The sequence below is a fragment of the Ictidomys tridecemlineatus genome, chromosome 4 (genome assembly GCF_052094955.1).
Source record: "Ictidomys tridecemlineatus isolate mIctTri1 chromosome 4, mIctTri1.hap1, whole genome shotgun sequence".
Lineage (NCBI taxonomy): Eukaryota > Metazoa > Chordata > Mammalia > Rodentia > Sciuridae > Ictidomys > Ictidomys tridecemlineatus.
Window position 1 is genome coordinate 195,378,637 of NC_135480.1, and position 24,982 is coordinate 195,403,618.

Below are 24,982 nucleotides of genomic sequence, written 5' to 3' on the forward strand. Positions count from 1 at the left end.
AGAACATTTTAATATCAACATCAGAGAACTGTTAGGAAGACTGAAAGAAAGATCTCTGCAAACTGTCTGGAACATTCCTGGGCACACAGCAAGCGAACAACTTATCTATTCCTACTGTTGATGTGATGAAGAAGAAGATGTTGGCGATGATGATGTCACACCTATGATGTAATTTTTGAGGGTTCAACAGAACCATTAGGATAAATGGAGGAACAACAGGTGCAGGTATTTAGTTGGAAGAGGAGCATTTTCAGGAATTTGTCTTTCGTTGCTGGGAGAACTCTCACAGGGAAGAGGGTTCAGAACTCTGTGCCTGTTGAACCAGAGGGCTGTTCAGGAATGTCCATATTCCATCTACATGGAAGGTTGCTAACAGAACTAGGCAGCTGGACAATGATCACCTGCAAAGCTGGGTAACCTCCGTACCCATGAGGAAGGGGTCCATATGAAACTGAATGCTTGGAAAACTACTGCACAGGGGTAGGATGCCCATGTCAGAAGGTCAGGCAAAACCAATGGAGTTGTAAAGTCCCTTCTAACCCGAGTCTACAATTCCTTCAGAGATGCATTATTGAGTCATTTTATCTGTATCACCATTTTCTCTTCCAAAGCACAATTTATTTTTAGCTGATTCCAATCCCCTGTAGGCAACTGGGTCTATGGATTGGGGTTAAGTTTCTGTTGCTTAGAGGAACTCTACAGACTATATTCTCAGTGCCATTTTTCTAGCTTGCTCATCATTTTCTTTCTCCCTTTTGTAGGGGATAAAATATTCTATTCTTGGTCCCAGCCCAAAAGGAATTTGGGAAGAGCATTTTTAGAAAATTGCGTCAAATCATTTCTCCATTTGGCAAGGATACAAAAGGCAGTATTACCTACCCCGTTTAATGCAACTGAAAACAGATGAAGTTTGGGGTTGGGGGGTTTTCTGGGAGCAGCTGAAACACAAAACTGGCTGCTCTTTAAAAATGGAAACTCAGAACATGCCGAGCTGTCTCAGAGGCAGAATCTCCTGGGCAATTTCGAAAGAGAATAATGAAGACATAGCAATTAAAAAGCACTTTTCTGCAAAATGTCATTACTGTTTAAAGTTACATAACCATTTCTACGGCAGCGGAGGTTCACACAGCAGTCACAGCCAGAGTCGTCTCCCGATGACCTGTGTCCAACAAAGAGGCCCATTGCTGACCCCCTAGATTGGCGCCCGAATCCTGCCGGCTTCAATGGGAGTCATAAATAATTTGGAGGGGGATTTGGCCTGGGGAACCACTGTTTGAAAGATATACAGCTGCCGGCTGGGGTGGAATATTCTGTCCCCATGGTTCCCAAAGACACACACACACATACCCAGGGAAAGGAAAACTGAGAAAATCAGAGAGAAAAAGGCCGCCATTATTGCCAAGCATCTAAATTGGCCTCACAAAACCCAGGAAAGCGATGGTTGAGAGTTGCATTTGAACACCGACGCGCCCCCACAGAACATATGGGATATTCTCCCTCCAATCTTGTTGACTTTTTTTAAAGATCGTGTGATAGTTTAAAGCTGAATGCATCACTATTCCACCTGAGCCATCTTCCCTCCTTTTCCTGACTCTCGCTTCATCCCCGTTGGTCCTTCCCCTTATCCCACCTTCAGTACGTGCATCTCACAACACGCTTTGTGTTTTGTGTTTGGTAGGCAATTCTCTTGTGCTGGGATCTTATTTCTTTCTCTCTCTGTGTCACACGAGGGGCTGCTTTTCTGTCCTTGCCTGCCTCCTTTGTGTCTCCCAACAGTCTCTTCTTGACTCACAGCACACTAGGCACTCTGCCATTTTGGGGGGTCCTTCCAATGGGTCTGAATTGTTCCTCTTACAGTTTTTCTCTTGCCCTTCCCAGTACCCAGAATATTCTTCCTCACATGTCCGCTTGGTGCCCTTTTTCTAAAGAGCAGACTTTCCCAGAGTACTCAAGTTGAAATGTCTTTCTGTTTTCTTCAAAAGAATTAAATAAGGGCTTATGCTATGCTATAAGTTTGTTATTTTTTTCCATATCTTCCATTAAAGAATGAATTCGGGGGGAGGGGGACTGTTTGTTCACTACAGATCCCAGAGTGTAAAATATGAGGCAAAGCTCCCATTAGATTTTGGGACTGGGAGAACTGAAATGTTAGGTGAACTATCCAAAACCCCGTAACTAAAGGAACAAAGGAAAACAGAATGAAGAATCGAATTCAGAAACTCAGACTAATTTTTTTTTTTTTGATACTAGGGATTAAAGCCAGAGGTACTCAGCCTCTGAAACATACTCCCAGCCCTCTTTTCACTTGAGACAGAGTCTCACTAAGTTGCTGAGACTGGCTTTGACCTTGAGATCCTCCTGTTTCAGCCTCCTGAGTTCTGAAACAATCAAGATCCTCCACCTCTGCAGGGGGAGATAACAGGTTCGAAGATGAACTCCTGGCTCAATATCCCTAGATATCTCTAGCATAGAGCAACTGGCAATGTCTTAGGTTCTCTGAAACTGAGAATTTCTTTACCTATAAATTGAAATACCAACCTCCTGACTTACTAATGAGGGGAGAAAACACATAAACACACTTAAACCACAATCTGCCTGCTATGGACTGGAAGTCTGTGACCCCCAAACAATCCACACGTGGAAACCGAGACCTCCAACGCGGTGCGATTAGGAAGCAGGTCCTCTGAAAGGTGATTAGGGGAAGATGAGATCACAAAGGAGGTGCCTCCCCCAGGGGATTAGGTCTCTTACAAGAAAAGACCCTGGAGCTTATCCCTTGTCTTTCACGCAAAGGCCATGTGAGCCCACGGTGCCAAGGACACTGCCTGTAAGCCACGAAGCTGAGCCTCACCAGTCACCATCTCTGCTGTCCCTGTGACATCCCACTCCCTGGCCCCCAGAACCCTGTCTTTTGTGTGAGCTGAAGTGTTTGCTATACCAGCCTAAGCTCGCCAAGATGTAATTAAATGGGCAATGAATGTTATGTTTTTCCCTTTAACCCCACATCAGATCAGGATCCATTCCCAGAACCAAATTCATGCTTTTCCTGGGAAACCTTTCTTAATGGATAAATGGATTTTAAGGGATAAATGACCCACTGAAGAACAATCTAGAAAGTGCACAAAGCATGGTACAGGTCTCAACAACAGAACTCCTTCCAGTTGAGAATCAATCTGATTATCGCCTTCTTTTCTGGTGAAGATTCACTCCTGCCAGGCACAGTGGCGTACATCTGTAATCCCAGTGGCCTGGGAGGCTGAGGCAGGAGGATCGCAAGTCCTAAGCCAGCCTCAGCATCTTGGTGAGGCCTTAAGCAATATAGTAAGACCCTGTCTCGAAATTTAAAAAAAAAAAAAAAGTAAATAAAAAGGGCTGCAGATGTGGCTCAGTGGTTAAGTGCCCCTATTTTTAATACCTAATAGCAAAGACAAACAAACAAAAATTCAACCCCTTTTATGTGTATATTTACTTCAAAGTTACCTAGAGAAAAAATGGTTCTTGAGTCTTAAAGGACATGAAAACTCTGAAGGAAAAGAATGGCACAGAGTAGAGACTGGGGAGCTCATTAGAATAAAAGCATTTCTTATCACATAAAAGGTTAAGGATCCTTGCCCATTACAGGTAGGGACTCTGACACTCAGGAAAAGAATTGGGGCTCACTGCATGTTGAGTCTCAACCACTGAAGGACATCCACGGAGCAGAAGAACTTTCAGGGGGCTCATGGATCCTGGAAACCCTCCTGACACCACCCATATTGCTGTCTAAAACAGGCAGCTGGCTTCCTGACCATGCTGTGTGAGGCTGGGGGCCATCCAACATCTGCAAAGGAAGCCTTAATCAATGGCAGCTGCAGGTGCACCACACACATAGGATCCCAGTCTGGTTGCCATCTTGGAGATGGATCTTCCTCTTGCTGATAGGATCTCTTAGCTGCCTCCTCCTTCCTTCAAAATAGTGCATGGGGAATTGGAGGAGATGGAGAGGAGGTTTAATATATCTCACACAGGCTTTTTATCTTCTCACTGAACAGAGAGGTGATTTGAAGATTCAAAACCAAAGCACAAAGTTCAAAAACAAGAGACAAAAGGCTTTGACCGGTGATGAAAACATCAAGATAGCATTGTGCCAGGCACATAATAGGTGTTTGATAGATATATATTCCCTATATTGAGTAAGTCAGTGATTTATTATGAAGATGAAAGAAAATAAGCTTGAAGATGGGAAACATCATGCTGGGATTTAGGTTGAGTTTTGAAACATGAGCACAATCCAAATAGATAAAGGCGGGCAGCTCTAGGTGCCATAGCAGAGGGCACACCTTGAACACACGCAGGTCAGGGTGCGGACACTTTGGATTGATGGAGGTCCTATTCCAGCCAGAGACCATCATGGATGGCTTCTGACTAGCTTTGTTTTGTTTTATCCTAAATCCTAATCACCTAATCCAGTGGATTTTCTCTTTGGGGACCTATTTCATTAGATATTAAGTTCATGATCTCTTACATGACCAGAAGGAAGAGGGAGAAAATCCAGGTTCTCTTCTGGCTGAGTGTAAACATTTTCCCACCCTGTTCTTGCCTCTGAACGTGGACCCCTGTAGATATTTCTGAGCCCTCTAGGCATCCCAGCTGTTGTCGTGTACCTGCTAAGTTCTGCCTGTCAAATCCTGTCCATTTCTGAAAAGCACAAGGTGAGAGAACAACAAGGACTGCACCTTTTGCAAAAGGTGGTCCCGATCCCCTTCCTTGTGAAAGCTCAGGGACTTCAGACTGGCAGCTAAAGGACTTTATGGCTCACACAGCCAAGCTGAATTCCAGCGTAATGAAGGCATGCAGGTCAATTACCCATCTGTTTGTGTTTCTATTGCTGTGAATTACAGTATCCATCGCTGACAGCTCATTGGAGTGGAATGAAAATAAGACAATAATTCACCCGGTGAAACTGTGCAGAAAGGGCGAAAAGGCTATGATCTCATTCAGAAGTTCAGCCCTGTCTCTGCGATGGGTCATTTACACTCTGGGAAATGAAGAAAGGCAGCTACCTGGGGGAGCCAAGGGTGAGTTCTGGCTCCCTCCACGTAGGATGAGGAGATGCCCCCTCCTGGGGAGGGGAATAGGTTGTATTTGCAACTATCATCATCTGTCCTGCAGGATCTTGAGAGTAGACTTGGAATCCTTAGGTGAAAAATATAGGTAGATAGAACTCAGGACAATAAGGCGGAAGCCTTTTCAGATAGCTGAAGTTCTGAAGAACGACATGGGCTGTGTTGGTAGGTAGCGAACTCCTTGCCATTGAAAATGGACAAGCAGAGTTTCAAAGATGACATGAAGGAAGGCTTTATCTAATGCCAAGGTCAAATGGCATCGGTGGACTGGATTATCATTAATTCATGTTGAGTGACACCCTCACACTCACACAAAGTGACACCTTTTTAAGATCATAACAACCTCTGAACTCAGACATATCTATACAACACACTCCAGCCAAGGAACTGTAAGTGCATGTGATACCTCACTTACAAAATGAAACTCAGAGTACAACTTCATCAGTTTCTCCTTTGCATGAGGCCACAATGCTCCAGGTAGAGACCACCGAGGAGCAGAATCATCACAGACTATGACCACCCCATGCAGCCTAAGCAAGAAAGAAGCATTTACCTTTGCACCCCAGAGGCTCAGGAATTGTCTGTCAGCTGTATGTAATTGACCCTGTACTGACAGACACAGGAATTGGCAAACTGTGGCCAATAGGCCAAACTGATCTGTAGCCTATTTTTGTAAATAAAAAAAAAAAAAAGTCATGCACATGGAAAAGTTGAATAGTTGCAATAGAGACCATGTGGCCCACAAAGCCTAAAATAATTACCATCTTGCTCTTTAAAGAAAAAGTTTGTCAACCTCTGTACAAGATAACCATTAAGATTTATTCCAATTTTTATTTTTCTATGATTTTACTCTGAGTGGTTGTTCCTTCTTTTATTAAGCAAAAATTGATTTGGCATGCGATATGTCCCAGGTGACTGTTCTAGGCTCTGAAGAAAGGGCAAGACACTAGAAACATTGTCCTTGCTGTCATGGATCTTACCGTAAGAAAGAAAGACAGCAATTAATAAATAAAAACAGACAAGGGTTAATATTAACAAAAGGGATTGGGAGCAGACCGACTTCTAAATGACAATTTTAACTATAAAAAAGATAAGGGATAAGGAGGCCAACATAATTTTTATTCAATTTCATCATGAAGATACTCTTGAAACTTTAAGAAGGGCTTGATTCAATTTAAATATAAGCTGCTTCACAGTATTCATGATAAAAACCAAACTTGATTCCTGTAAGAAAGGGTGCTGATTCCTGGCTGAACTGATGTCTCCAAATCCTACCCACCCAGGCCCCCCTCTTCTACCTCCTGCTGTGTCCCTGAACACACCAAGTTCTTCCTCATTCAGATTGTGCCTGCAGCTCTGACCAACAACTTGATCTTGGAGAAGCTCAGGGGTCTAACTTCTTTGTTCCTCAGTTTTTCTTTCACAGAAATTTATATAACGATGCAACCCAAAAGAGTAAATTTGGCTATCGTCAATTACGCATCAATGAACCTAAATATAAAAATCAAATCAATACCACACATGAAGTTGCAGGCTACGTGTTAAACTGATGCCAATTCCTGTTCTTGCCTGACTTCCTCTAGAAGCCATGGGCAGCCTAAGGTAGCTCATCTGCTGGCAACAGAAACACCTTGAGCATATCTGAGATTCTCACAGAAACACTACTGCATCTGATTATGTATACTGATGCTCACATTCCCCCCGTCTGACAGCTCCTTGAGTGCAGGAGGCTTTCCTCATCCGTTTTCCTGCCATCTAGCATATTAGTAGGTGCCCAGCAATGTGTTGGAAGGAAGGTGAATTTAGATGGAAGTGTTTCAGAGATGCCCGCTGTTCAGTCTATGGTTAGCAGCCCCACCTCTCTAGGCTCTCTTCTTAAGCAGAACCTGGATCTTCATTCCCAATATCATAGCCTGAGACCTGAAGCTATTCTGACTTCATCTCAGAAGTCACAGACAAGTACTCAGAAAGATCTGAGTAAAAAATATACAGATCCTAAAAAAGTCGGAGAGATCAATGGTAGAAAAAGACTTGACCGCTAATTTCAGCACAGTTTTTTTTTTTATCGGTTATTATAAGATATGATTCTTGAAGATAACTGTAATATATGGCTTTCCAAAATACAAAGCACAAGGCTAGATCATAGTAGGTATGCAAAAATGAAAGCACTTTCTTCATCATCTATTAATAACTCCTTCCATCCACTCTTGGTTTAGTTAAGTGTTACACTGGATGCTGAAATCATGGTGTCTGACCTCAAGAAGTTTGAGTTGTGTGACATAAGAAGACTCATTAGTGTACAATGATAATAACATGTAAATATAATCCAGCACAAGTTTCCAGTAGGACTGAAAAAAAAAAAAAAACTTCATTTCTGTAAGAGATCAAAAAAGTTATTTTGGACAGGATTGAACCTGAGAGGTAATGTATAGTACAGCATTTTCCAAGTTGTATGCCTTGGAATCAAAGATCTGCAAATATCCCCAGGCTCAAACACATTCGGAAAACTCTGGACACTTCATTCCCCTCTTGAGACTCATAATTCCCATTAGCACAGTGAAGGCACTGAGAAGTCCTGTAGTAAATAAATGTGGTTTATGTCATTTAATCCAGTGTTTCCATATTACGGAGCTTTCTCAAAATTAATCAGTGGTAATAAGTAACCTCAAAATCCCAGTGGCTTATGACCACAAAGGTTTATTTCTTGCTCATGTTTAATGTTGACTAGGCTCTGGCTCTGCTCCTGATGCATTTATTTATTTATTTATTTATTTATTTATTTATTTATTTATTTAGGATTTAGGCTGAAAGAGTAGACCAATCAGGAATATGCTATTCTCATGGTACATGAAAGGGAGCAGAAGACAAGCTAGGCTATGTCTCCTGAAGTACCTGCTCCAAGGTGAAGTACCATGTCCTCTCCCATTACATTGGCCCAAGCAGATCACGTGGCCACAACCAGTATTGACTGAAGAGGCAGCACAATGCTCCCGCAGCACAGCACTGCCAATCACATTACAGCACACCAGAGCCCGTAGAGTCTCTCAGAGGAGCCAGCAAATAAGGCAACCATGAAATCTACTGCAAAATACAGTGAACGTTTTTCATAACTTAATTACCAAATGATCCAGCAGTTTAACTCCTAGGAAGATATCCAAAAGAATTGTACATAGGTATTAAAACAAAAACGTGGACATGAGTGTTTGTATCAGCTCTAATCCTAAAAATTAAAAGGTGGAGATAACCTCAATGTCATGAGCTGATGGTGGATAAATGAAATGGGGTGAATCTATACAACAGAATACCAATTTAGCCATGAAAAGAATAGAATACTGCTAGTGTATGCTATAGTGTGGATGGACCTCAAAAATTTTAAGTGAAAGGAGCCAGGCACATACACATACAAAAAAAAAATCACGTGCTACATAATTCTATATATTTAAAATATCCAGAATAAGAAAATTCACAGAGAACAAAGCCATGGCCAGAGGTTGGAGGGAGGGAGTGGTAAGGAATAAAAGCTTAATGGCTACAGAATTGATGCTTGTATGATGAAAAGTTCCGGAAATAGTGATGATAGTTGCACAACTTCATGAATGTACTTAATGCCACCAAGCTGTACATCTTAAAATGGTTAAAATGTTAAATTTTACATGGTATATATTTTAGCACCATAAAAATTTAAATTCGAAGCAAATTGACTGGACAGCTGAAACTAATTCAAATCAGTGAACATTTATTGAACATCTACTCTGAGCTAAACACTATACAAGAGAGAAGCGAACAATGAACACATTGTAAAGCATGTGGCTTCTATTCTCAGGGTTCTCAGTTACAATTTAGGTGCAGTTAAGTACACTTGTGCCCATGAGACCTGACAGAATTATTAGAATATAATAAAAGGCACATCAAAAGTGCTGCATTTGCAGTGCAAAAGGAAAGTTAAATTCTAAGGTGAACTATGAGGGAAACAATAAGGATTGACTCAATCATTTTTAAAAACAAACAGGTACCATATCTATAAGCAGTCAATAAACTCATTATCTTGGGTGACTTATTCAGGTTTTGGCTACCTGAAGCCTGATGTCAATGCTATCGACAAGGAATCCAAAGGGACATGATTTTTTAAGTAGAACGAACTACCACATCGATCATTTATCTGTCAGGATTTTCCACCCTGCAAACTTGGCCTTGAGTTTTTTAGTAAGGGACAGCCACACATAACCATGCCGATGTTAACTCCTGAGGAGTCTTGTCTCTGCATCAGCTCACACCCAAGTGTAAGCCCTCGCTCTGAATTTCTACCTCCTTCCTGCTCAAGTCTGAGTGTGGAGCTTATTCTAGATCCCAGGTTTCTCCAGGTCAGAGGCAGCCTTTTTAGAGTCTTCTACTCATGAACTATTCTAAGGCTGAGTGATCGTCTATTCTAGGGGTATTTAATGTTTTCTGGCTATGGATCCTTTTAAGAAAATGAGAAATGGAAATAGTCCCATCTACACATACACAATAGGCAAGTGGCTTAAAAAAAAAAGATTACAGACTCTCTAAAGTAAATAGGGTTTATGGTGCTCTTACATAGAAAGAGATATAAAAAACACTTGCTCTAATAAAAACCACAGTTATTATCTGCATACCCCAGATTGAGAATCAGCATGGAAAACATTTTTCAGAGCACTGTGTTCAAATTCTTGCTCTGCCACCTTCAAGACAATTCTTTAACTTCTAAAAGCCTCCATCTTAAAAATACGTAAAATTGGGCTTCGTTGAGGTTCACATGAGATGCGATCTAAAGAAATGAGCCCTCCATCCGGTGCATGGTAATTACCTATAATAGCTATGACAATTACTATGTCAGTCCCCTTGGTCTTGAGGTATATGTTTTCCAGTTAAGTGCTGAGCAAAACCTTGAGAAATGAAGATGTTCTTCCCATTTTGCCGACTGAAACATCTAGGGAAGTTCAGAGATTTAATTAACGTGTCCAAAGATTTATCACTGTCAGCTCTTCTCTACTGGTCCTCTCCATTCGATTTTCTTTTTGATTGAGTCTTTGATTGACATCTTCAGTCCCCTTCTTGGAGAACCCTTTTTCTCCTCAGACACAGCACAAAACAGGGTGCTTCTTGGCACATAAAAGAAAACCAACATTTGGATGGAGCCAGCTGGGTGGAAATCAGAGATCTCATTTGTCAATAAAGCATAGCTTTTTTATAGAGCAAGCTTCTTAGGGCCACAGGAAGGTAGACACACTGGATTCTCACCAGTGTCTCTTAGGTCACTGCTAATTAGACAAGCAGATCCTGACGAGGAGTCATTGCCTAACTCTGGCCTGGAAAGGGAGATTGGAATTCCATCGTCATGAAGGGCCTTAGATGCTAAGCTTCCGTATACAAAAAAAAAAAAAAAAAAAAAAGTGGCTCTTAAATATTTTAGGGACCTGGGGGAGCCATGGAAAGTTTTTAAGCAAGGGTCAATCCTAATTACTCATGCTTTAGAAAGATTAATCCAAAAGTGTGACCTAATGTACACTGAATATCAACCCATCAAGAAAACTTTTGATCACTTGGTTGAGCCATAAAGAGAATAATCAAACTCGGGTTTATCTTTTAAGGGGCCAAGTATGCATTCCATGAATATGTATTTGGTTTAATCTTCTGCTCTATGATTTTTCCACTTTAACTAGTACAGTGATTGTTCTCAGCATTTGGTGCATCGTAAATAATTGTAAGGTCTTGTGGATTGATTTATCAAGTTTCTACTTAGGTAAGGAACACTGCACTTGTTCACTTAGCAAATATTTAAAGAGCATTTGATACCAGCAAAGCACATAGGCCATGGATGATGTAAAGATAAAGTAAATGTTTTGCAAATACCATGTTGATCAAGGTGGTACAAAGAATGCTTAACATATTTTAATGCCTAATCTGAGCCAGATATTGTTGCATATTGTTTTAAGCATCATACTCACAATAACTCCATGATGTAGGTTAGGAATACAGTCTCAAAAGCTGCATTGACTTGTCTGAGATCAATTAGTGTGCAAAGGTCAGATCTAGTACTTGGCTAGAAGTCTTTCTCAGTCCAAGGCATTTTTATTGAAACCACTCTTCTACATTGGAACTCTTTTATAATGAAGAAAATGATGAAGGTCATAATATAGAAGGCAAGAGAAGCCAAATGGCTTCTCTGAAGAAGTGGCATTTGGAGGAATCAATTGCATGACCCTTGCCTGGATGATGTAGCATCCAGTGCAGCAGAAAAAGCACAGCCCTTTTAAGAATGTGATCCTCACAAGGAAGCACAGTGTTCAGCAAGACACAGATCCTCAGGAAATGGTCATCAGGTTGAACTGGATTCGGTGCAATGTGGATAGGAAGTGGAAAAAGGTTAGAGAAAACAGAGCTCATTATGGACCCTGGTTTTCTCATTCATTCATTCGTCCTTTCATTTCTTAATTCATTCCGCAAATATTTCTGAGTCGTGTCTGTAAACTAGGCTCTCTATGTATTCTGCTAGAAAAAAAAGAGATGGGGCTTACTCCCTAGCGATTTGTGCTCCAATGGGGAAGTCAGATTAGTAGCAGGAGGTGTATACTATTGTGTTAATCCTAGGGAAGAAGAAGGGTAGGGTGTCTAATAGCCTGGGGAGGGGAGATGAAGAAAACTTCCTGGGAGAGGTGGGAAGTTAGGAATTGGAGAGAGAGCATGAAAAAGGTGCAGAGTGACACAAAATTGAAAGTTATAAACAATGTCTGTGAGAAATTCCATAGGCCTAGAGTGCAGATGTGGGCATCTGTTAGATAGCAGAGTAAGAAAATCCAAGAAGAGAGGCAAGAATGAGATGCTGAAGAGCCTGGTGCTAGTTTATGTCTAAATTATACAGCAAAAAGTCTCCACAGAGGCTGTGACATGTTATGGAGGGAAGTGACAGTATTTGATTTGGGCTCTAAGAAGACTGTGCTGGGTGCTATGATGGGGTGGGTCCGCAGGAGTAGAGGAGAACCTAAGAGGCTCATTTAGTAACCCATGCGATGGTCCAGGGTGGGGACAAAAGAGTACATGAAGTCCTGAACTAAGGGCGGCATAGAGAAGGATGATTCCTGATGAGGGGACATTTGTGTGGATCATTGAAAGATGGATCAAACTCGAAAGAAGAGAAGAGCAATGACGTTTAAGACATGAAGAACATCTGGATGCATAAAAGGTCAGAGATGGAGCCAAGTCTGGAAGAAACTTCCATTTCAAGAAAGAAGAGAAACAGGGCACTGAAAAGTGAGGGTCAAAGAGGAGAATTTGGAGGGAAGGGATAAGAAAGAGGAGAAGGGGAGATGACTTGAGACCAAGACAGAAAATGGACCATTTGAATGGGAAAATGAGAGAGAGGCTCCCAGAACACAGTAGTCTCAGATGACCTCGTCTGGAGGTTTAGGCAAATGGGAAGTGTTGCCTCAAGTTAGCAATCCTTGATTCCTTCTCCTCTCACTGGCTTCGTGCCCCCATCTTCTAACAATCTTCACCCTCCTCCCATCCATCTTTCTCTTTCAGAAATAAAATGAGCTAACAACCTCATTCCTTCTACACTGAGGGAAAAAATAGCATACGCCATTGAATCTAAGTTGCCATTCATGGTAAAGCATACCGTTGCTTTATGTACACTAGGAAAATAACACCTTGCCAATTAAACTACGACACACCATCGATTGTAAGAAGCATTCTCATTTCAGAGATATTAAATCTAAAGAATCATGCAACTTAAAATCGATGACAAGTAATCAAAAAGTTCAACAGAATGCCTCCATTTACCATGTCTATGAGTGCACCCACCCTAATGCCGCCTTCCCTCCACTCCTACTATTCACAATGGCTGGGAGCTCCTACCTAAGATGAATGAATGTTTCACACAAGACCCTATTCACTCTGTGTGCTTGCCTTTGATGCTAAAATGAGCAGCTCTTGCTCACAGCAACAATATTTTCCTCTCAACAAAATAATTCCCATAGTTACACAAAAGTTTTATTGTTTCTACGTTTAAAGAGAAGGGAAAAAAAATCACTTGACATCACATCACCTTGTGCTATTGTGCCATTAACTATAATACTCCTCTGTAGAATTTGCTCTTGAACTCACTCTACTTAGAATCTCACCCTTGTAATTGGACTGAAACACTTCTTGTGGAGGTCACCAATGACTTCCATGTTGCTCAATCCATTACTCCTTTCCCAATCCCCATCTTAATTATCCTATTAGTAGCATTTGATATAGCTGACCACTATCTCTGTTTTTTTCTTTCCTTTTTCTGCTTGCTTGTATTTGTTTTGAAGTATTAGGGGTGAAACACAGGGCCTAGCTCATGCTAGACAAGTGCTCTGCCACAAAGCAACATCCTTAACTCACTATCTGTTTTGGAAAAATCCCTTAATTGATGTCCAGAACACCATACTCTCTTGGCACTCTACCCTCTCCCAGGCACTCCTGAACTTCTTGTTCTTCACTAAACCATTGTCCCAACCTTGCTGTATTTAATTCTTTGTGACTCCATAAATTTATTCTTTAATTCTTCTATCTACATCCTCTCCCAAGGTAGTCTTGTCCAAGCACATATCATTAAGTGGTATTTCTATGCTAAAATTGATATTTCTAGACCTCTCCTATGACTTTCCGAATTTTCCCACTCCACATCTACATTTGGATATTTCACAGACTTCTCAACTTGAGGTTCGAACCCAATTTCTCAGAGCTCATCAAAAATGGGCATTCCCACAGTCTCGTCACATGAATGAGCGGCAATGTCATCAGTACCATTGCTTAGGTAGACCTTGACTTCTCTCCTTCTCTTATAAGCATTTTCTGGTCCATTGGCAAATAATGTTAGCATGTCTTAAAAATAGATCCATGAATTCCAGTACTTCACACCACCTTCATTTCCTCTTACCTTGATAAACACAATAGCTCCCTAACTGGGGTCCTCGTCATGTTTCTGTCCTTAATGGTCCTTTTTACTCAATAGCCATAGTGATCCACTTAAAATGTAAGTCAGGTCAAGTTACTCCTCTGCCCAAATTTTCAACAGCTTTTCATTTCAGACGAATGGGGGGAGAGAAAGGGAGAGAGAAGGGAAAGGATATGCAAATGGTAGAAGACCTTCAATGATACGCAAAAGTATAAGAGGTTATGGTGGTCAAGGGGGAGGGGGAATAAAAGGGTGAGAATTGAACAACAGCAGAGGAGGCAGAGAGGGAAGGTGGGAGGGGAGGGGAGGGGGATAGTAGGGGATAGGAAAGGTAGCAGATTACAACAGTCACTAATATGCCATTAGGTAAAAATGTGAGTATGTAACAGATGTGATTCTGCTATCTGTATTTGGGGTAGAAATGGGAGTTCAAAACCAATGGAGTCAAATGTATGAAAGATGATTTATCAAGAGCTCTGTAATGTTTGGAACAATCAATTTAAAAAGAGAGAATATGTAAATAATCAAAAAAAAATGTAAGTCAGGTCAAGTTACTCCTCTGCCCAAATTTTCAACAGCTTTTCATTTCATCTGGAGTAAAACCTAATCTAAATTCGTTTCCATGGTCTACAAATTTCTACATGATCTGCTCCCAAACTATCTCTCTGACTGTAAAGAAAATATATTTCTTTGCTTACTTGTTTATTATCAGCTCCCCCGATACCCACACTAAATATAAGCTCCAAAATGACTGAGTTAGCTTATTCTCTTCTGCTTCTCCTCTTCTTAAAGCCATATTTGATGTATAGTTGATGCCCATTAAAAGACTGTTAAATAAATGAGTAACCATATGAAAGAATAAATCTCTATACCATCCATAGATTTCAGCAAAATATTCTCTCTGCATCTATTTTCACATCAATGAGCTACTGAGGCAGAGCTCTGTGTACTCCACCAGATGGATACTAGATTAAATTACATGACAATGTCGGTAAAACACACAATGGGCTTCTTGGAGAGAGAAGTATAAAAATAAGAAGTCATCATTATGCCATTAGTGTTATTACTACTAGTTCGATTGTTGCTGCTATGACTACTAATAGCCTCTGCTCGTTTCCCGGGTCCTTTCTCATTTCTAATCTTCTCCAGGACTCTTCTTTCTTTTTTTGCCATTTCACTCTACTGTTGCTCTGTTTTAATGAACACTGTATGAAACACCACAAGCTGGAGGTCATTAGTGTGCCCTTCATATCCTCCTCAATCCCACATAACAAATCTTGGCAGAATCTCTCCTGCCAGTCTCATTCAAAGGAATGAGAAAGGAATTGAGAAATAGATGGCAACATCATTTCAAGAAGGAGGAGCTTTGAAGTCAGGATGGCTGAGTTAAAATTCCAGCTCAATCGCCCATTGAGTAGCCTCTCTGAGCCCCAGTTTTCTCACCTGCAAATTAGGGATGTTATATATGATTTGCTCATAGGAATCATGTGATCACTAAAATTGTAATAGATTATCCAGGTTCAGTGGCACATAACTATCATCCCAGAGGCTCAGGAGGCTGAGGCAGGAGGATTGCAAGTTCAAAGCCAACTTCTGCAAAAGCAAGTTTCTAAGCAACTTAGTGAGACCCTGCCTCTAAATAAAATACTAAATAGGGATGGGGCTGTGGCTCAGGGATCAAGTGCCCCTGAGTTCAATCCCAGGTATTCCCCTCCGCCAAGAAATTGTAATAAATTAACTATCTAATAAAATAAATTTGCTGAAAAGGAATAAATTAAATAGAAATAGGAAAGCATAAACCAAATAAAAATAAATTTCTGCAGTCACTGGTACATATTAAAGCACTGATTAAATACTATTCATTGTTACTTCTGTCTTCCCTGCTCTCAGTCCATGTGGCCTGTCCACACCTGAGCTAGATTACCTCTTCCTCTTTGTCTCTCTGTTGGATCCATGTTTTCTATTTGCAGAGGATGTCAAGATGGGACACATGATTCAATCCATGTTTAGATGCACACTGCATATACAGAAATGCATTTCTATATACATAAATGATGTGTGCACATAGCTCTATGAAATCTCACAAAGCAAAGGTACCCATGTGCTTCTACCCAGATTAAGAAACAGAACATTACCAATAAGCCCAGTAACCTCACTTCCCCTGTTATTGTTTGGAGGCGCAACATCCCCCAAAGCATAATGTAGTGGCACTACTGGGAGGTGTTTGAAACTGTCACAGGTGGGAACTAGTTGAAAGGAATGAGTTCTTGGGGGTGTGTCCTTGGCAACCACACTGTGCACTCTGCTCCTGTCTCTCTTCTTTCCTACAAGGTGAGCAGCTCTTCACCACACCCTCTTGACCATGATACACTCTGACTCACCACAAACCCACAGCAATAGAGCCAACTAAAACTGAGCCCAAACAAATCTTCCCTCCTCTAAGTTGATTTTCACAAGGATTTTGTTCAGCAATGACAAGGTGACTAGCACATCCCCCTCAAGTAACTGCCCCATTTCTCTCCCCAAATATTAACTGATTTTTTAAAAATATTTTTTAGTTATCAGTGGACCTTTTTTTAAAAATTTATTTATATGTGGTGCTGAGAATTGAGCCTAGTGCCTCACACATGCTAGGCAAGTGCTCTACTTCTATCACTGAGCCACAACCCCAGGCCAAACATTAACTCTTTCTGTATTGACTTCTAAAAGAATTATTTGATTAAATATTAAATATGTAGTTTTTAGTACATAATGCCAAGAATTTTCAACAATGGTCATAACTAACTCATGGTCTCATCGGCATGAGTTATGTGCTTCACATGCCCCTCTTTGATATTGTCAGTGGTTTTCATTTGCCACACTGATTACTGTGCTATGATTGATATTAGATTGTACTATTACTTTAGATTTTTTATGTATTTTAACTTGTTATACATGATGGCAGAATGCAATTCATCTCATATTACACACAGAAAGCATAATTTTCAAGTTACTGGCTGTACACAAAGTATTTCACACCATTCGTGTCTTCTACATGTAGTTAGGGTAATGATGTCTAACTCATTCAACCATCATTCCTTCCCTCTGCCCTATCTAAAGTCCCTCCATTCCTCCCATGCTCCCCTCCCCTCCCAATCACCATTATGAGTCAGCATCCTCATATCAAAGAAAACATTCAGCCTTTTGTTTTTTGGGATTGGCTCCCTTCACTTAGCATTATATTCTCCAACTTCATCCATTTACCTGCAAATGCCATGATTTTATTCCCTTTAATGTCACTTTAGATTTTTCTGGAGACTAGGAAAGTTTAGTGCCTTTTCAAATATTTACTTGCCCATTTCATATTCTTCTTGGTGAAGTACCTGCTCATGTCTTTCGTCCATTTTCTTTTCTGATGCTTTTTTGAATTGATTTTAGGGGTTCTTTATATATTCTGCAAAAGTGTTCCTCGTCAGATATATGGACGTTAAATATTTTGTTCTGTTATATGATTTGCATTTTCATTGTATTGCATTCATTCTGTAAGCTTCATTCTATATTTTGATGACAAGCATTTTTCTTTTTAATATAGCCCAACATTTTTCATTTCCTTTATACTTAATTTTTTGGATCCTACTAAATAAATATCAGCATACTCAAAAGCCATGAGATATTCTCCTGTCTTGTACTTAAGAAAAAGTTTCTTCATTTTACCTTCAACTAGGAGAGCATTATTCTTCCTTAGACATCTATTTTTCTACAACTCCTCCACCTAGACAGAGAGAATAAATTACTCCCTTTTCTCAATTCCCATAATTCTATGTATTACTTTCATTTTTCCTATTATATTATGCATTACCTTGAATCATAGATATCTACCTGTCCACCTTCACTATCAGCATCAAATCCCATTCGCTCAATTATCTACATTTTTCATGATCTTTTTATTGAAACCTGATGTAATGGATTTAATATCTCTAGAACTGGTCTCTCTCTTTCTACCCCAACTGCTAACTTCATGGTCGAAACTTGTATCATTGCATCCTGAGAACTCAGTAACCTCCTACGCTGTCACTAAATAATGATTGCCCACACAGAATCAAGAGTAATCTTCCAAAATACTATTCTATTCATGCTACTTCCTCTTTCTAAATGTCCACAGATCCCAAATTAACATTCAGCTCCTTAATGTGCTGTAGAGGCCTCCGTGAATTTGAAAGTTAACCTTGACTTTCTCACCACTGATTCCTTTGTTATAATCTCATAAGATCCTCAGTTTTCTCAAATGACCCTTGATAAATATGCTTCTATCTGCCTCTGTATCCATGCCCCCAACCCCCATTCAACACTCAGATCTCATTCTTTGTATTTTTACATAGGAGACTTTTTTGACTCCTTAATAAAACACACACACACACACACACACACACACACACATATATATATATATCCATATCCTTATAAAATTTGGTACCACCAATAACACTGATTTTCTTTTCTATTAAAATTCATTACATTTATTGATTGAAGTCTGTCTTTTCCGATACTATTTAGATTTCTTTGAGGCAGAAATAATGTCTATCCAGTTCACAACTATCATTTTGCCTACCTCTTTAGCTAAGATGGATTCTTAAAATATATATATATATATATATAATTATTTATAAATTTATAACATACAATTTATTTTATTTAGTTATATATGTATATATGTGTGTGTGTGTATATATATATATGTGTGTGTGTATATATATATTATATACACATATATAATTTGTTGAATTAAACTGATCTGTGACCATATGTCTAGGTTCTAGTACTGGATTTGGCCCATAGTCTCAGTAAAGATTTGATGAATCATCATTACCATAAAATCCTAGAATCTGCATTAATTCAACAACCCAAATTCAACATTGCCTAAATAAACTCTGTAAGATTTTCACCAAATATCAGCTACTTGTAACTCCCAGACAGAAGGGAGTCACTGTGTCACACAGCAGATCATCTCAGGTTTTGGACATGAAACTGCATTAGATGTTCTATTTTAATTATTTTAGGGCTAGGATGTAGCAATTACCCAGTGCTTACAAGCTTCTGGGTTCAATCTCCACCATGAGGAAAAAAGAAGAAGAAAGGTAGATGTATTTTACACTGAGTTGAAAGCTGGGATCCTTCTGGTTCCCCCAGCAGCTTGTCTTGCACATTTTATTCATAATAATGAAGCCAACTATCTTTTCTGCAAGACAAGTATCAGTCCTTGTCATAAGATACCCTCCTCCAGGCACACTGCAGTTTCTCAACACCCCCCTTAAAGCTGGATGCTTGAACCCAGACCCAGTTCTCCAGGTGTGCTGTGACCAGTACAGAGTATGAAAAGGCTGTCACCTTCTTTACGGTGGCTAGAATACTTGCAGTAATGAAACCAAGAGCAGATCCACATTTTGAAGGACAGACTCTTACACAATAGTTGCTTTTGGAATAAAAAAAAAAAGTCAAGATTAAATACAAAACTCAATACAAACTTAGAATGAGAAATTGTGAGAACTCCCTGAACATTAAACTTCATTGCCATTAAGGTAGATCAGCCTTTTCTAAATGTCCCTAAGATGTCCGGATGTTCCTTGGTAGTAACATCTTGCTAATTTCCTATTAACTTTATTTCAGTTGTAACTTTTAGATGTCTCCATTATTAATATGCTGGAAACACACATTGGAGTCCAAAAAAACCTGGAATCAAATCCTGGATCTCACTTCACAAAGCTGTTGTGGATGTCACGCAAACCACCTTGTTGAAAACCTGCCACATCCAGGGCAGATCTGTCTTTCTCATCCACTTTCTTAACAGGTATTAGCAAACCATTCTCGCCATGCTGTTTACTCTTTTCTTTATTAATGGGGTTAGGTTCCCCCAACTCCTATATGTTAAGTTCTACTGTGTTATGTCTTAACACTATACAGTATCGATGGCTGAGTTTCCCTAAGAGGGTTTCACTGGGGGCTCCCAGGTGACACTCCCCAGCCCTCCCTGCACCATTTTCCAGCCATCTTCTATAACAGGAGCAAGAATCAAAGAGTTGCCAAGGAACCAGAATATAAAAGTCATATTAGGCTCTGCTTAGCACTACCTGTCAATCTCAACCCAGCTTCCTCCCACTGACATTCAGAATCACCTTTATCATATACCTTTATGGAAGGTCACATTTTTAGTCTGCTTCAAGTTAAAGCATGACATTTTTTTCTGACTATAAAGTTAATACATGATCATTGTAGGAAAATTAGAAAAGAAACTAGAAGCCTAAAATAAATTGTCTATATCCTTACTAACCATCAGTAACTTCTTCTAACACTTTGGGATACTTCCTTATAGTATCAATTTTCTTCTTTTTATACTGTTCAGATGATACATACATTCAATCATAAATCTTCCATTTTTTAATTAATATCAAGTCATTTTCACATGTTCAGGAAAAGAAATCTTAATAAATAACATCTCAGTACCTGCCTAAAATTATGTTTACAGATGCAACACAATTTGTTTAGTCTTCTCATATAGAAAATTGAGATGTATACATTGTTTCTTTTAAATATTATAAATTATACTTCTTAAAACAGCACCATCTGTACTTCAATCCTACTCATTTTTATTCCCTTGCAATCATCTCTCTTCTTTAAAATGTGGATTAAAAAGTTAAATCACTATTGTAAAGGGTATATTTTCTTTAGATAATAAACGCACATGGAGAATCTGACGTGAGCCTGATATATAACACACAATTGAATAAGTACAAACATTTACAAACATCAACAAACCAATCCCTGCAATGTTTGCATTCTTTACAATCAAGTCTGGGAATATTTTTACTCTCTAAGCTGCTAAAAGTCTGTGTGTGTGTGTGTGTGTGTGTGTGTGTGTGTGTGTGTGTGTGTTTATTTAAGAATACAAATTATTAACAAATAAGGGGAATGAAAAATTATGGAGAATCAGAAATTCTATAAAATGTCTCATACGTCTTGAAATTCAAATAACATCTGCCAAAACACACTGAAAATCAAGAACAATAATGTAGGAAATTCATATGATATGATATGAAATTTTAATATATATTAGATCTGGGGCATCTATAAATAATACTGTTTAGACATTTTCATGAAAATAACCAGATAAAGCTCATATCCCCATGTGTTCTATCTGAAAACTAATTAATATCCATAAATTTAAAGCCCTGTATATGTTAAAATTCTAAAAGATTGTATCATATCATAACCGATTTCCATATCTGTAGCTTCCATTGGTTTCCTGTTCCATTGGTTCTATTTCTCTCTTCTTCATTCTCCCTTGGACTGGACTGGACTCTCTCCTCCCCTACAATACACCCCTGCTGTGTCCCCTCCCTGCCTCTGGCCCCACCTTCCCCATTCTGTTTCCTACCTTGAAGGTGCAGTTTGCTCTCCGTGCTTTGCAGAAGGACGGAACTCACAGAGTCCAGATTGTCATAGCTGTTACAGCCCAGAGGCCCAGTGCGTGTCTCTGTGACCTAGAGTGGATGTCAAATAGACAAGTGTGAGACAGACGTCTTTCGCTAGGGCAGACCCTGAAGAGTCATTCCCCAGCGGAGCACAGCCTACAGATAGGTCTTGTGACCTCAGGTCACAGCTGTCTCCTCAACATCTCTCCTGTCAAAGAGCAGACAGGGTTGCAGGATGCTGAAGCACACAGCCTGGAGCCATAGGGCCTGGTTTCTATCCCTGGCCCTCACTCCCTAACCAAGGTCGCTGTGAGTATGCTGTAGTCTATCTAATAAGTTGAAGCATTATATATACATTACAGAATCACAGTCTTTAGAATCAGTAAAATCAGTGTTAAATCCCCGTTGGGTCATTTATTTGCTGTGTGACATAAGGAAGTCATTTAACTTCTCTAAGCTTCTGCAAACTCAAACTTAGCAAATGCTTTCTAGGGAAGCTGTAAGACAGACGTGATGAGTGGTAAGTGCCAGGAGTTTCAAATGCTCAAAATGAGCATTTAATTACAATATATCTCTATACATTGTAAGGAATCTATAAAACATTATTACCAGGTAAGAACAATAAATTATCCATACTTTGCAAAACAAACTTGAGCAACAAACAATCAATGCCACTGCAAGAGAAAAGCATCCCAATCCTAAGGTTGTGCATCTCCAAGACACTGTTTTCAACAATGTGAGGTGATGGGCAATTGAAGAACAGTTATTCAAAAACTAACCTTGAAATAAGGTTAGTCTGAAAAGAGGTCTCTTCATCTCTTTACTTTCCATTATATGTTTTGATGCACTCAACCATAAAGACAGCCTCCATTGTAGAGTGGCAACTTGGGGAACAGTCACAGGTACCTCCTTCGTCCTTTTCTAGTTGTGAAACATTGATCAGTAACTTTCCCCTTCTAAGCCTCATTCCCCTGCTATTAGATGTTACCCCTGCTTTTATCACATAAACAGGTAATGAGATCATATTTTTGACATGTTTAGCATTTTAAGATGCAAAAAAAAAATAAATGGAAGATAATCAGATTTCATTTTTGTTTTACAAATGACTGATTCATTTTTGAACAGAATAATAACATGGTTATTATCAAGTGATAGTTAAACGACCCATTTTTTAATTAAAGATATCCATGGTGGGAAGGAAAAGAACTAGGCAAAACTCCCCTGAACTGGCTCAGGGGCTGGCCTTGAAGGAATCTGGTAATGAGACACTTCTAGTCCACTGGGTCTTAGGAGAGTAGCAAGAAATGGCTAGAAAAATCCAAGTCCAAATTGAGTGCGGAAGGCAGTGTTCGTGTCAGAATGGTTTCTTGAGAGAACTCTGTGCAATTTGTCTGAGAAATTCCTCCTAAGGAGGCAGACTGCACTTCCTGGATGCACAAAAGAGGATTATCTTCTGACAGAGCTTCAATATCTCAATTCCGCATCCCATCCAGGGGGCAGAGAACTATTTGGTGATAATGAAAACCAGGTCTTTGCAGCTCCCTGACTCTGATGCCTTCATAAAGATCCCTCTCTCAGTGCCGAGTTTCCTAACAACATAATCCCCCCAGTAGAAGTGATTCTCCTCAGATAAGCTAGCCCTTTGTTTGTGGATCTGATTTATTTCTCTCCTTACTACTTGCCTCCTCCATAACTCTCTCCCGCCCACATTTCCCTTCCTGTGGTCAAATTCTGACTCATCTGTCATTTCCCCTTGACCTTCCCTCTGCACCTTTTGTCCCCAAGAGATATCTTGAGAAGTCTTAATATAAGGTTAGGACTGCATTTTATTCAGAAGTCAGAGTGGAGACAGAGAAGCAAAATGCAAGGCATAATACAATTCAAGAAATTTTGAGATGGAAAAATCTGCATTGAAACCCTCAGAACTAATTCTTCATATCACAAATGTCCTCCCACCTCTCTTTATAGAATAGTGTCTGAATGTGTCTTATTTTAAATAAATTTTTTTAAAAGTCCCCATGCTCTAAGGCACTGATTTGAAAGTTCAGGGCTATTCTATCCAGTATGCCTATTTAACTTTGAATCAATAACAGTAAATAAACGTACAAAATTTACTTCACAGTAGCCACATGTCAAGAATTCAATAAACCCGTGTGACTAATGGTCATTATCTCAAATCAATAAAAATATAGGCATGTCTATCATCTTAGAAGGTTCTATATTGAACAATGCCTTGTGGCAGAAGGTGGTCCCACAAACCACAGTGTGTCCTGTGCCTGCTTTTGTGAATAAAGTTTTATTGGAACACAGCCTAAGCCCTTTGATGAACATACAGTCTACAGCTGCTTTTATGATATAACAGCAGAGTTGAGCAAGGCCGGCAGAGATCATGGGACCCACAAAGCCTAAATATTAATCATCTGCCATTTTACAGAATATGTTTGCTGACTTCTGGCCTAGAGAGTTCTAATCACGTTAAAGTATTCTCTGTCTGTATAACCCTGATCCAAAGGCCTCAAACTATGGACCCCAGTTTTACCATCTGTAAAGGACACAAACGTTTTAAAAGATTGTTGTTCTAGGTATCTGACTTTTATTATCCATGTGATCTTGAGAAATTCATTTACCCCATCATGGCTTAGTTTCTTCAACTAGAAATGGGATGTGGAGACCTTCCAATTCTTTGAATCAGAGGACTATTGATGATGCCATGGCCATAGCCAGAGTGCTCCCCTACATCAGTGCACATGGCTACCCAGACCACAGTGCCCATGAAGCTACCGAGCATGTGAGCACATCAGTCAGAGAGGTTGGCATGGGTGCCATGAGTACATGGGCATGAAGTCAGGAACTGGATCTGTCCAGCTGCTCTCAGAATGTCTTCCTAGAAGTGCTGCTGCTTTGAGAGCCTGCCACCCAAGTCCACTGTCCAGCCATACCTTGATTGCTCCAGTTGATATCTGGATCTCATGGAGCCTCCTCATGGTGCCATCACGGTCAACAAAGTAGGACGACGCCAGCTGGTGCAGAGCTTCGACGCTTTGAGTGGCATTCCCTGACTTCCTGTCGAGGCGACTTTTGTCCATGTACATGGTCAAAGCCTCCTCTCCTGCATGGGAAGGGAAAGGAGACAAGGGAGCCAATGGAGACCCAGCGTGGGAGGAGAGGAACCAGGACCCGCGTGCTGACAAGTGCTGGGCGTTTCTACCTCATTCTGTCTTCTTTCTCTAAAAGTCAGGGGAAAAATCAGCAGTCCCAAGGTGACAGTATGCAGCAGGCCCCATAAGGACACGGGTCACTGAAACACCCTCAGCCACTGAATCCAATCCCCACTGGATCCACTCCGTACTTCTCACCAGCCTCATCTCACAACATCACCACCACCCCCTTCTTCCAAGAAAGCTCAGTTCCTTTTGTAAAATGGTGGATTTGGCATAGACATTCCTTTCCCTTTCCTCCCTGTCTTTGTTTCTTCACTGTCTTCC

General features: G+C 40.1%; 1 protein-coding gene across 2 annotated transcripts in view; it reads right to left on the reverse strand.

Moving 5' to 3' along the window:
- Brinp1 (BMP/retinoic acid inducible neural specific 1) overlaps nt 1-24,982 on the reverse strand; it is a 173,034-nt gene that overhangs the window by 32,607 nt on the left and 115,445 nt on the right. For both annotated transcript variants that reach the window (XM_021723473.3, XM_078048080.1), the window contains 2 exons: nt 24,437-24,606; nt 21,461-21,566 (listed from right to left, as the gene is read on the reverse strand). In XM_021723473.3, the coding sequence (XP_021579148.1) occupies nt 21,461-21,566; nt 24,437-24,606 (276 nt within the window). The remainder of the gene's footprint in view (nt 1-21,460; nt 21,567-24,436; nt 24,607-24,982) is intronic.